General features: G+C 38.6%; 3 protein-coding genes across 4 annotated transcripts; all 3 read left to right on the forward strand.

Annotated features, from left to right (window-relative positions):
* Positions 1–132: 132 nt before the first annotated feature.
* LOC114527472 (proton channel OtopLc-like) lies at positions 133–2,896 on the forward strand. Of its 2 annotated transcripts, XM_028549127.1 has the most exons (3): positions 133–247; positions 633–1,255; positions 1,397–2,896. In XM_028549127.1, exons 2-3 carry the CDS (start codon positions 665–667, stop codon positions 2,483–2,485), a joined length of 1,680 nt encoding a protein of 559 aa, XP_028404928.1. In that variant the 5' UTR covers positions 133–247; positions 633–664; the 3' UTR covers positions 2,486–2,896. The 2 variants fall into 2 exon arrangements, with proteins under 2 accessions (XP_028404928.1, XP_028404927.1); XM_028549126.1 differs by having other exon boundaries at positions 633–2,896.
* An 80-nt stretch (positions 2,897–2,976) lies between these two features.
* Positions 2,977–6,984, forward strand: LOC114527698 (nicotinate phosphoribosyltransferase-like). Its single transcript, XM_028549404.1, has 12 exons — positions 2,977–3,130; positions 3,664–3,825; positions 3,968–4,016; positions 4,193–4,323; positions 4,400–4,712; positions 4,790–4,930; positions 5,048–5,132; positions 5,369–5,395; positions 5,578–5,680; positions 5,785–5,942; positions 6,207–6,314; positions 6,576–6,984. The coding sequence occupies exons 1-12, from the start codon at positions 2,977–2,979 to the stop codon at positions 6,651–6,653; spliced, it is 1,509 nt and encodes a 502-aa protein (XP_028405205.1). The 3' UTR covers positions 6,654–6,984.
* Positions 6,985–10,005: 3,021 nt separating this feature from the next.
* Positions 10,006–13,121, forward strand: LOC114527473 (proton channel OTOP2-like). The gene is made up of 2 exons (XM_028549128.1): positions 10,006–10,414; positions 10,629–13,121. Exon 2 carries the CDS (start codon positions 11,185–11,187, stop codon positions 12,967–12,969), a length of 1,785 nt encoding a protein of 594 aa, XP_028404929.1. The 5' UTR covers positions 10,006–10,414; positions 10,629–11,184; the 3' UTR covers positions 12,970–13,121.
* The last annotated feature ends 72 nt before the right edge of the window (positions 13,122–13,193 follow it).

A 13,193-nucleotide genomic window follows, 5' to 3' on the forward strand; every position in this document is an offset into this window, starting at 1 on the left:
GGGGAAGTCTCTCAGTGGGGAAGCCCCTCCTTAGAATGTTCAACTTCCTGTCGTTTGTAATTTCGGTAACTTTCGGTTTCGCATGAAATTGATCAAATGATGTCATCGACGTAACGACGTTTTGTAATTGCATTTGCTGTTTTCTTTGAAGCAAGGCTTGCAAGGGCAGCTACCAAAACTTGGAAATTACGTTTTGTTGTCGCCATCTCGAAAAATAATCGCTTACGAGTTGAGAGCTATTTGTAAGGTACACAATTATTTCTTAAAATACAATTATTGTACAGTCGGAAGCATGCATTGAAGCGGTTTTGGCCTGAGAAATTGTACTGATCCGTGAGGTTTTTGGCAGAGGTTTTCCGGAAATTATACTATAGACCTTGTGGTTTTTGGCTTGTACAACCCGTTTCTATAAATCTTGCCACCATGCATTGTATTTTAAATATTATCATTTGTTGCCTTGTTGGTGCTCATTTCACAAGTATTTATTGACGTTTTTATCTAATCTTTAAGCTTTGTGTATTTTCATCAACATTTATATTAAAACGTTCACAATTCTGTGGCTACAAGATCTTTCTAAATTCATCTGTGCTGTATAAAGCTATTGCAATTGAAACGGTTCGTTTATTTTGTAGAACAAGAATATTAAAATAAAAAAAGCTTTTGAATGGATCAAGTTGCAAGCACCAGTGATGAAAATTCTGGACGAAAATTACTTCCTGTTGCATCAGGAGTTGAAACTGGAGGTCTTGATAATCCATGTTCTGTTTCGGTTGATGATGAACATGGTTCAACCAATACCAACCACATTAAGCACATACCAACAGGCAGTGAACGAACCCCCCTGATTCGACCAAGAAGATCAACTGATGTCACAGATGATACCAATAGCGACAGTGGATTACCGACAATGCGGTATGGGTCTATTCCTGGTCGACAAGCACCACGCTTGGAGGCTAAACCAGGAATTATTGCAAGAATTGACAAAACATTATCACAACCAACAACTAGTGTTATAGCAATGTTGTTGATTGTGGTTCTTGGCATTGCCCTGACTTTTGCAGCAAATCTAAACACTGACCGTCAGGCAGGACAAATAAAACCCCATCAGGTTTTGATCTACATGATGCTGTTAATTTCTGTATTTGTGGCATGGATGTGTTTCGCCGTGGTGCCTCAAACGCCCCATTACTCACGCAGACGGGATGGAACATTGATACCCAGGCATCTGTTAACAGGCGTCGCCATCTTTGGAACAGTCAGCGCCACTACACAAATTCTCCTTTTCGTGGATTTTATAAAATGTAGCAAGCATGTTGAAGGTCTGAGTTACGTCTTTGCAGTGTATCCTTTCTTCAAGATTGCTTTCATTTACTTCCAAATGTATTTTTTCTACAAGCTCTCTCGTGACAGCATTCATCACAACAGTCTTCCCGGTGGCGTTTTCTTTGTCATGGTAACCTTAGCAACCAACCTGACCATCTGGGCGTCGGTATTTTTCAACGATGCAACGGGCGCCGCAAAATTGAGTAATGTATCGTGGTTGAATCATTACTATTTTGGCATAGAAAAACATGATCTTTGTGCTAATGAAAACCTCACAAGCCCAGCGTCACGAGAACTCCACAATCTTCTTAGCAACTTTGCACCTTACATCAGCACCTTTTCAATGGAATATGCTCTGCTTGCATCCGGTTTGTTGCTAGATGTTTGGCTGGTCATAAAGAAACCTGAAACCCACGTACCCAAACCCCAAAAACAGCAGTGGACACTCTGGCGTTTTGGTTTCATTTTAGGACTTCTTGCAATTCCTGTTGTGTTTGTGGCTTACATGAAAGAACAGATTGCAATAGATTTTACTGCCCCTAAAGTGATACTCTACGTCCTGAAGAGCTTGTTCTTCCTTGCGATGATGTACTGCTGTTTTAAATGCACAAGTCTTTTAAATGAAAAGTCAGGTTTCGTGAAGAAAGACAAGCAAACCAAACTGGAAATATATTTGTTGGGTGTCTCAGCCTTACTTGGATTTCCAGCATTCGATATGGCTTCCACGGTTGCAGCCATTTGTGAATGGCGAAATTTTCCAATACTTTATGTTCTCTGGAGTGGTATTGCTTCTATGTTTGAGCTCTTTGCAAGTTGTGTCCAGTTTTACTTCATCAGAAAAGCCTACCAGTACAAGCTTCCTAAGGTCGCAGATACCAAAGCTAACAAAGCATCTAAGTTTATCCGACAGTATGCCTCATTTGCTCTTGTCATGAACATCAGTTACTGGGCTTCAAAGACCTATGAGCTCAGGCATACTTCGGGAGACACTGTAATTGCTGAACAGTTTTTTGGCAAGTACACTTGGTTTGGTCTGAGCCATTTCTCCTTACCTCTTTGCATTTTTTTCTACTTCCATATTGCAACTTGTTATGCAAATGTTGTGTCTATCTTCAGTCAATTTGGTCCGCTCTGGTTAAAAGAAGATAATCGGGATGATTAATATGGAAGCTAGTCGTGAACTTTAATGGATTTTTGAACTTTATAACTCGAAATATAGTTTAGTACAGCCTAGTGATTCAGATGATTATACAATGTGTATACATAATAAGTTTATGAGAGCTTAATCTTGTAAAATACGTAATAATGTCTCGCGCTTATGAAAGCGACGGATCACAGAGGGACGGACGCGCACGCAAAACACAATAAACGTGCGCAAAAATTCGCATAAATTCCGCTCTAGGGATCTTCTCCCGGCCGGAACTCCGAGCTCTCGGCCAGAACATGGCGGGGTTACGCGCGAACAATGAAATTTGTAAATTTCGTAACTTGTTTCATTTTCGTGTTATGTAACAAGAAACTCTATTTCTTGGAAATTTTGAATGAAACGTTATAATTTTAGTGCCTAAACACGCAGGAAACATGTCTTCTGCACGTAATTTTTGCTCGTACGAGCCTTGCAGTCCAATGCTGACCGATTTATATCAGATTACTATGGTTTATGGTTATTGGAAAGCTGGAAAACAAAACGATAATGCCACGTTTGATTTGTACTTCAGGAAGAATCCATTTCACGGGGAATTTACAATATTCGCTGGCTTGCAAGAGTGTTTGCATTACATAGAGAATTTTAAAATTACCGATGAAGGTAGAGCTTATTCTTGCTTAAAGTTTTACTGCTTAAATATCATTCTTTGTTTGCATATTTGATGATATATTTTGCAGCTGAAATTATATAATTTTTTCAAGTATATTAATGCTTTCGATTTGCAATCCTGCGTTGTTAAAACTGCAGGTGTGCTTTTTGGAGTATTATCTGTACCAAAAATGGAACGGGGCAAGGTTTTGAAGTAATCTTGGGATTAAAAGTGGATAGTTACATTTGGCATCTCAAATATTTAAATCATCAATTTTTAGACCACGTATATTTCTTCTATGCAGAGCAGGTGCGAGCGTGCAGACAGCCCCGGGGGCACTCAGTGAAAAGCCCTAGGGGTACACCCATTGAGATTTGCACAGCCCAAGGGAATGTATAGAACCGAGGGCCAGGTCCAGCACCTAGTTTAAATTTATATATTTTTGTCTACTGTTAATTATAGTTTGTCATCACTTTTGCAAATTTGTTCAAAAGACACATTTTTGCTAGTTTGAATGACAAGATATCATTTTTGTCATTCTTAGATGTTGCTTATCTCAGAACTGTGTTTCCAGACACTACAGAAGAAGAGTTTTACACATTTTTTAAACAGTTAAACACATCTGAAGTCACTGTCATGGCTGTTAAAGAGGGTTCAGTTGTTTTTCCAAAAGAGCCTCTTTTAGTAATCTCTGGACCTCTGGCAGGTTTGAGACATTTGTTTGGACTGTTTTCTTAGTTGTACATGATAATAGGCATATAAGTAGTGCATCACCATCCTAGATTATGAGATCAGTGAAAAGAAGTTGTTATAACAGTAAAATAATTTATAATATTTTGTTAATTTAGTCACACAACTGATGGAGACAACATTGTTGACTTTGGTCAATTATGCAAGGTGTGATTCAGATGTTTATTCTTTGTTCTGCTTAGAAGACAAACATTTAATTTAGTTTAGGTTTCCTCCTGTAGTAACACTGGATCAATATAAGAGATGATCCTTACTGGACCTCTAGAAAGAACAGTGTAGAATTTTCAGAGTAATATATATTTTTTTCTATGAATTCATTTTAGCCTGGTGGCCACGAATGCTGCAAGGTTTAGACTTGCTGCTGGTCCAGGAAAAACATTGTTAGAATTTGGTCTGAGAAGAGCACAAGGACCTAATGGAGGTCTTTCTGCTTCAAAATATTCTTACTTGGGAGGTTAGTGAAGATCTTTGAAGGCTGAAAACTGGCCCAAAGATAGTTCCTTGACAACATTTTAATTTTTATTATTCAGGATTTGATGGGACGAGTAATGTAATGGCAGGCATGTTGTATGGAGTTCCAATCAAAGGAACACATGCTCATTCCTTTGTTTCATCGTTCAACCCAAGTGAAGAGAAACAAATTGGAAAATTACAGCCAGCTGATAAGTCAAAACCACCCAGAGATTTCTACCCAGAAACTGTCAAATGGTTGAAAAAAATAGCACCAGTTTTGAAAGTTGTTCAATCAGAAACAAATGACGGAGAGAGAGTTGGGTTTTGTGCCTACGCTACAGCCTTTCCAACATCTTTTTTAGCTTTAGTTGACACCTACAATGTTCTAAGGTATTTTTTTGGAGATCTCATTTTCTTCGATCCAGACGTCCATCCATTCACTGTTTTCAATCTTGAACTTCATTCAGGAGTGGTCTTCCCAATTTCTGTGCTGTTGCCTTAACTCTTTATGATTTTGGATATAAGGCACTGGGTATTCGTTTGGACTCCGGTGATTTGGCGTACTTGTCACAGGAAGTAAGAAAAAGATTGAAAATGGTTGCTGAAGAGTAAGTCAGGTCTAATCCAGGTGTACATCATGTCAATCAATTTCAATCAGTATTACACTGGGTGCTTTAGACTAGAGTTGCCTTCACAAATCTTAATCAAGTTTGTGTTGCCCCTAGGTTTGATGCTCCTTGGTTGAAGAAAACTACTATTGTTGCAAGTAATGATATCAATGAAGATACCTTGCTATCACTGAACCAACAGGTACGTCAGGTACTAAACTAACTTTATTTAATTATACCGGATAGCTCTATCAGTTCTAAACTGCTCTTCCTAGAGATCCAGTAGGGATCATCTCTTATTGATCTGAACACTGGTGTTACTACAGGAGAAAACCTAAACTAAACTAACTTTATTTATACTTTTTTTCGTTTTTAAGGGACACTCGATAGATTCCTTTGGTATTGGTACGCACTTGGTAACGTGTCAAAAACAACCAGCTCTCGGGTGGGTGGTGTGTTTTCAAAGTGAGTGAAACAAATAATCGTCCCTTGCAGTAGAACTAGCTGGTGGTTTATCCCTGATGAAGTGCTACCTGATGGGGTAGTCTAGGCTTGGTTTAGTTGTTGATATAGCGTAGCGCACGTGTTTTTGAAAGAGTAATTCCTAATTCGCTGCATCGTCTATCAAGGTGTATATCTTGTTCTAGCTTATTGAAATTTCTGGAAGTCCAAGAATGAAGCTAAGTGAAGATGTTGAGAAAGTCTCAATTCCTGGAAAAAAGAACCTTTATCGTCTTTATGGACACGATGGTAAAAGATCACTTTGAAATTTTGTGATTTGAACACTTTCGTGCAACTATTGTACAGGATGTTTTGGAAAATAAATTTCGTTGGGATAAAATCCGTTTCTTTAGGGAAAGCACTTGTGGATCTGATGACGAAGAGCAGAGAAGAGATGCCTGGTGTCGGATCACGAATACTATGTCGTCATCCAGTTCTCGAGAATAAAAGAGCCTGGGTCTCACCATCGAAAATTGAAGATCTTTACAAAGTCTACTGGAAGGATGGGAAGGTAAGGTCGACGTTTGACCATGTACTGTAGTTGTGAAGCCGTGAAGTCGACAGCTGGTACTTTCTATCGGAGTTTTATTCTAGTGTTCAATCAGTGTCTTCCTAAAAATAAGGTACATACAACAGATTAAGCACAACAGGCCGAAAATTCTGGGTATGAAGACAAAGTTTACAACTGAGAGCGCAATTGTTTGAGATTAAAGTTTGTTTAGTTTGTTCTGAAGTTTGTTAGATGTTAATGTTTTATAATTTTATTCATCGAAAGATCCAAGAGTCGATACCATCAATATCCGAGTCAAGGGAACACGTTCAGCAATCTTTGGACAGTTTCAGAGGAGATCATCTTCGAGTTCTTAACCCAACGCCTTACAAGGTCAGTAAACTTGATGTTTGCAATCTTTTTGGAAAAACAGTTTACCAATATAACTGGAAATCAATAAGAGATGATCCTTACTGGGAGCTCGAGCTAGGAAGAACAGTTTAGAACTGATAGAGCTATCCAATATAAATAAAGTTAGTTTAGTTTAGGTTTCCTCCTGTAGTAACACTGGATCAATAAGAGATGATCCTTACTGGACCTCAAGAAAGAACAATTCAGGATAAATATAACACGGTATATTTTCTGTATTTAAAGGTATCCGTCTCAGATAATTTGTATGAATTTATGCACAAGTTATGGCTGGAAAGTGCGCCGATCGGAGAACTCTCGTGAATACGCCGGTATAGTCACCCTCGTACCCAGGGTTTTCCCCTTGGGGTGAGGTATAGTTAGTCTTTATGTACAATTAGTGGTTGAACTCTAGGTATATATTTCACCGCAGTTAACCACAAATTTCCACAGATTTATGCAAGGGATCGGTTATGTATAGTATAACTGTACGATCACATGCAAATGTGAAATGATGAACTGATAACAAAATGGAACGAAAAAAACCCGATTTACATTACTTAAATACAATACTAAATACTGTACATGAAATTTTTTGAAACATAAATTTAAAGGGATTCTCGAAATTGAAGTTAAACCCTGATTGAAATGTGCGTACCAAATATTGAATATTTCTTTTTTCCGGGTAAATCTAAAAAAGCTTCCATGATTGAGCTTCCCGGAAGTCTTGTGATGACTGATGGATGAGTAGCCACGATTTCATTTCCTATGAAATCGAAAGAGGAAGTGATACTGTATCATCAACAGTCACGAGAGCAAAGCAAGTTCCGATTTAGTTTTTCGTTTGCACTTCTTGGAAAGCTTTTTTTTCTCGATTTCATTGGAAAGTCGTTAAACTTAAGTTCTGCTCTGTTACTTTGCAAGCATTTTACACTCAGACGTCTTGTGGTAAAGTTAATAAAAAACAAAAAAGTACAACATGTCGCAACCTTCAACATCCTCTGCAAGTCCTCAAGAAGAAATCACTTCAAGTTCAGCTGTAGTGACATCCTCAGGAGAGAACTCGCAGGGCAATGGACAAGTTCTGGTTAGCGAAGCACCGCGTTGGTGTAGTGTAAATACGAGACGATTTGTCAGTGTGGCCTATTTCGCCTTCATCATCATAATTGCTGTGATAGTCTTGGTGGCTGCTACTGTTCACACAGATAAAAAAGGAATTGGCATCGATCCTTTATCGTTGTATCGTTGTTTAGCCGTGTTTCTCCTCATTTCCATTCTATGGATGGCTACTTTCATATTCTCAAAAGTAAAATGGTGCTCAAAATTATTTGATAATCGTTGGTTTGCAAGTCCTATCAGATCTGATAGACAATTATTACCACAACGATTGCTAGCAGGAGTGATGATATTTGGGCTTGGTAGTTCGTTCATGACAATGGTTGAACTGCTTAAGTCAATTGCAGTTTTGACCGACTGCCCCAGTAAAGATCCGAGCATGTGTCTTTATTACGTTGTGCGCATATTGTTCATTTACACACAGCTCTATTTCTTCTACAAATTATCATGCAACACCAAAAAAGTCCTGATTTTTGCCCATGGTCTCATGATGCATTTGATTGCGGTTAACCTTGCAACATGGATTGTAACGTTTGTCCACGATAGTGCGGAAGAAGCTCCTACACCTACAGGTAAAACTAGACATACACCTACAAACTCCACCCAAGAATTCATGACCCATCATTGGGATGTTGTGCTGGGCTCAAACCACTCTCTTGTGAATATATCTAAGAACTGTCATGACAGTGCAAAAGTACTTGAATCAACTGCCAAAAGTATGGAACCCATCTTGTATGTATTTACAATGGAATATTGTTTGATTTCTGCTGGTCTACTACTGAACACTTGGCGTTTGTTGCCTAGCAGTGCTGAGGGTCAAGATAATGGTGGCTTTGAGGATCCTGAGGGGCTTGGTAATGGGCATACGAGGCAAGCTAGTGGTCAAAAGGAATCAGTGGCAATTAAGAAAGGTAGACTAGATGGAAAGGAAAAGATGCTAAAGAAGAAAAAATCAAAATCAAGCATTGGACATTCAGACAAGAGATCGATAAGTGAAGACACAGAGGAATTTGAAGTAATTACAGCTCCTGAAGGTATGCCAGAAGTTGGTACTCTGTGGCGATTTGGTTTCATCCTTGGTTTTGCTTACATTCCAGCATTTACAGCCATCGTTGCCAACATGTTCTTCTCAGATGACAAGGAACAGGACCGTCTTATCTACATTGGAATGCAATTCATCTTTTTCCTTTCAATATTGATTGCAAGTGTGATTGGTATCAAACAACTGAAGAAGCAGGATGTTGCTAGCGAATCACACAGCAATATCGACTACATCCTACTTTTTGTGGCACTCATTGGTGTGTTCTTCCTCGACCTGTTCATAATTGTTGCTGGATTTTGTGAATGGTCTCAATCCCCAGCAATTGCTGCTTTTCTCATTGTGGCCAATATAACTGAGCTGCTGTGTTCCATCGCTTTCACGCTTTTTGTCCGAGAAGCATTAAAACATGAACTTCCTGCTGGAAATGCTGATGAAAGACGTACAAAATCAGCATCCAACATTAGAGAGGTTGTTTCTTTTCTGTTCATGCTGAACCTATGCTTCTGGGCGTTGTACACTTTTGAGGTGAAAAGATCCAACTTGGTGTTAGATATGGTCGAGACATTTTATACTCCTAACGTTTGGTTCTATCTGTCCCATTTTGTTTATCCGTTTGCTGTGTTTTTCCATTTCCATGGTGCAGTTTGCATGGTTGAGATCCTCAATCATTTCAGCATCAGTAAGTCACGGACAGAACCTGGATTGGCTTCAGCTAGTATGACTACGTCTCACCCGGGGAATATTCAGACATGAATTAAAACACTGTGTAGAAGTTTGGAAGAATTTCAGAACTTAGCTAGTTAAAAAAGCTTGCATGTGATACATTGATAATGTTTAGGGTGCATTTCAAAAAACTACTTTTAAACTTGTATTCTTTTTATATTTTGTGTTGACCAACCAAATCATATTAGCCTTATTTGGGGAAAGAGAGTCATTGACATGAAGACTAAAGAGTGTGTTTTTGTTGTTGCTGTATAAATGTTATCTAGTTTCAAAATATAATAGTTTAGTTTATAAGTTTTAAAATTTTTATTTGTCATGAAGTTATAATAAGAGAAAAACCAAACAATATTGAATATGTTGTAATTTCACTATTTGAACAACCCTTTTGAGCATCGATTCATATTTGATTGGCTAAAATATGAATGGGAGATCACGTGAATTGGAGCCTCCTCAGCCTCGTTCTCATAATTCGTGAGCCAATCGCTTTCCGTCTTTATCATTGAGAGTGAGGCTTCGGATGATGACGTGGTACATTATGAAAGGCAACTGCATATATTTGATCTTTGTAAGACCAATCACCATTTCAACTAAGAAATCACGACTTATATTTTTCTAAATCAAACCATATAAGCGATATAGCATACATATTGTGTTGGTTTTCCTACCCCGGTTAATATCCCGACCGCAGTATAGTGATGTTGATAATTTGATATAGCATTATCTAATAAAAACGAAGCTGATGCCTTGTATGCCCATTATCTAATAAAAACGAACCACTTAGCCTGTAGGGTTTGTGGTTATGCAATGCGCAGTTGTTTTACCTGGAATTGCTAAAAAACATGGTAAATTGCTTGGTAAAAACATTCTGGTTTTTGGTTTTTACCAATTCAATTTCCGTCACAAATTCCAAGAACGAAAGTTGAAGTGAAGATAGTGACGACTGTTTCCGCCTGTAGGGAAATCCCTTAAAGGCTTTATATCTTTAAGACGAAGTGACTAACCTTGCATTGAAAACGTTGCGGCTTTAAAGTCGCCAATTTGAACGTATATTTATAGAGCATAGGCGTAACAAGTGCTCAGATATTGTGTCTGTATATATAAAGAGTTTTGCATTGCTAGTATTAGTTCGCTTCACTCTTGTTTTAAGAGGCACTCGAAGCCAATTTCAAGGTACAAACTTTGGCGCTAACGTCAAGGAGACAAGGTAGTGTAGTGTATATTGTTAATCTAGCAAATACTAATCTAGAAAATGAGCATCAAAAACAGGTCTTTTAAGATTTGATTTTGAAGATCAACGAGTGTCAGTGAGAAGGTCAAAGAATGTGCATGCTTTAAAAACTAAGTAGTATCGTGTAGTTCTCATTGCTTGATCACGATCAATAAATATGATTGTAAACAAATCAAGCTTGTTTTTCTAGACCAACTTTGGCAAACAGATCAGTTTAATGGGACTCAGATTGGTAAACAAGGACTACTTCCTACATAGAAAATACTGTTGAGGTTTTGGGAAGAAATTGGTAAACGATCCGTGATCCTTGCAGTTGAACGAACCAGGCGGACGCGGAAACGACCGACGGAGTCGAGCAGCCGATGAACATATACAACCTTCAACGAAATTACTCATTACGATTTTACGAATACTTCTAGTATCTTTTTTAAAATAACATTTTCTTAGAACAACAATATGGGTATTTTTCCGATCCAGTAAACATTCTATACAGTAATTGTTCTAGTTCCCTGGAAAGTTCAATGCTTGATACCTTTGATTAATTCTTGGTATATCACGTGCATATATTGAACTTCGAGGTTTGAGGGTGATTTCTTCCAAGAACTGTCAATAAAATAAACGGCAAGCGTATTTACCATCAAATAGTTCTACAGAGATTGCAAATAAGCTAGCGAGCAGCGAGCTGCAGTGTTTATATCGAAAGACCAGATCCATCGCCTCGGAAGAATACGAAGTAAAAGTAAATTATGCCGCAGACGAATGGGTATACTTTGATTAAAGATACAGAGTCAGACGATGAAGGGGAGACTTCTCGAAGTGAAACGAAATCTGGCAAAGAAAGACGACGTCCGAATTCCCCGTCTAGCGAAGGCACGAACGGAACTGAGGTTGGCACAAAACTAAGTCAGTCTCGTACTAGCGCAACGTATGGTAGCATCGTCTGCATTGATGCAGACCCTGACTGTACAACACCATTGCTTCCAAAGGAAAGCGACGTAAGACCCGATGGAGATACAGTCGATAACAACGCCGACGAAGAAGAGAAACCCGCTAAAAAAGAAAGTTGGTTAAAAACTACAGAACGCTTTTGGAGTGTAATGGTATTCCTACTTCCATTAGTAACAGGGTGCGTCTTGAATATAGCAATGAATGTTGACACAGACACAATCGCTCGGGAAATAACACCAGCAGTATTTCATTCCTATATTGTGTGCCTTATAATTATCTTTGGCGTTTGGTTGGTTGTCGAGAAACTTCATCATAATTATAAGGAATCCAATATCAGCGATAGAGATAAATACGAGCCACTCATTCCAAGACACTTGTTAGACGGCCTGGCTGTGTTCGCTGTTTGTAACTGTATTTTCCAGGTCTTCATGTGCGTGGACATTTTGAAATGTAGCCGAAGTGTCTCAGGGTTGGATAAAAGTTATGTCGTCTCAGCTGTCTTTGAAATATTTTTTCTATATTGCCAGATATACGTATTTTACTCGCTGTCCAGACGACGGGAAGAAAAACTGTGGTTTGGCAACTATTTTACAATGTTTACCCTCGCGATTAACCTGACGTTGTGGGTGGGATATTTTACTGCAGGTGCAGTGAAAAATTCAAATTTGGAACACGTTTCATGGTTACGGCGTTATCATTATGGGCTAAAAGAAGACCTGTGTGCTAATTCAAGTTACAACAATGGGTCAAACTCTCGAAGACTGCACAATTTTGTCCAAACGCTTTTGCAGTACAAGTTCACCTTTGCAATGGAATATTCGCTGTTGGCCTCAGCACTACTGTACCATTTATGGGTCGAAATTGCAACACCTTCTGCCGGCGAATTTGCAGCAACAAATAAAAGATGGGCGGTATGGCGTTTTGGCTTCATTTGTGGTCTATTCTGTCTGCCTTTGATAGGGGTTGTTTGTGCTTATTCGTCAGTAAAATACAAAGAAAAGCATCAATACAAACCTGCCTATCTCTACATATGTACGTTTCTGCTGTGGTGTCCAGTGTTCGCATGCAGCATCAAAGGGCTCTGTTTACTGACTCGTCATTATAAAAGAGTTTCTGACTATAAAACCAAAGTCGACACAAAATTGCTGTGTCTTTCAGCGCTTGGTTTTGTTATCCTAGACTTGTTCACCATTTTTGCAACTACTGCGGAAATAGTCAAGTCATATAACGGCGGTTATATAGTCCTGTTGGGTCTTTCCTCTTTTGGCGAGTTGGTAACTTGTAGTGTGTTAACTGTATTCATCTACGCGATGTACTTTCACGAAGTCAGACCCACTGACGAAGGAATAAAAGCCGCCAAATCGATCCGTCAAATAGCATCGTTTTGTTTAACAGTTAGCATCGGATTTTGGGTTATGCGAACGTACACGTTCAGAAGTAAACAGGATTTCGATTACGTGTGTAGCGATTACTTTGGGAAGACAATTTGGTTCGTCGTCCAACAGCTTGCGACCCCGATGTGCATCTATTTTCATTACCACTGTGCTATTTGTCTTTCTGGTTCGATTGCCGATAACTCTTAACTCAAAAGTTGTAGTGTAGTTTAATTGAATTGATTGTTTTGTATAGATTTATGTAATATAGATAAACTTCATAATCTTTAATAAATTTTCTGGGGCTTTTTCTAAATCAATCAAAACTGATCTTAGTACAATGTACTTCTATAAAACGTATAGTCAACGGCATAATCCACTGTTAATATTATAGTTAAAGATATTGATTCAAATAGCCTAGAGGATCTCTTCTT

Source organism: Dendronephthya gigantea, unplaced genomic scaffold (genome assembly GCF_004324835.1).
Source record: "Dendronephthya gigantea isolate DGI-Jeju-01 unplaced genomic scaffold, DenGig_1.0 000045F, whole genome shotgun sequence".
Taxonomy (NCBI): domain Eukaryota; kingdom Metazoa; phylum Cnidaria; class Anthozoa; order Malacalcyonacea; family Nephtheidae; genus Dendronephthya; species Dendronephthya gigantea.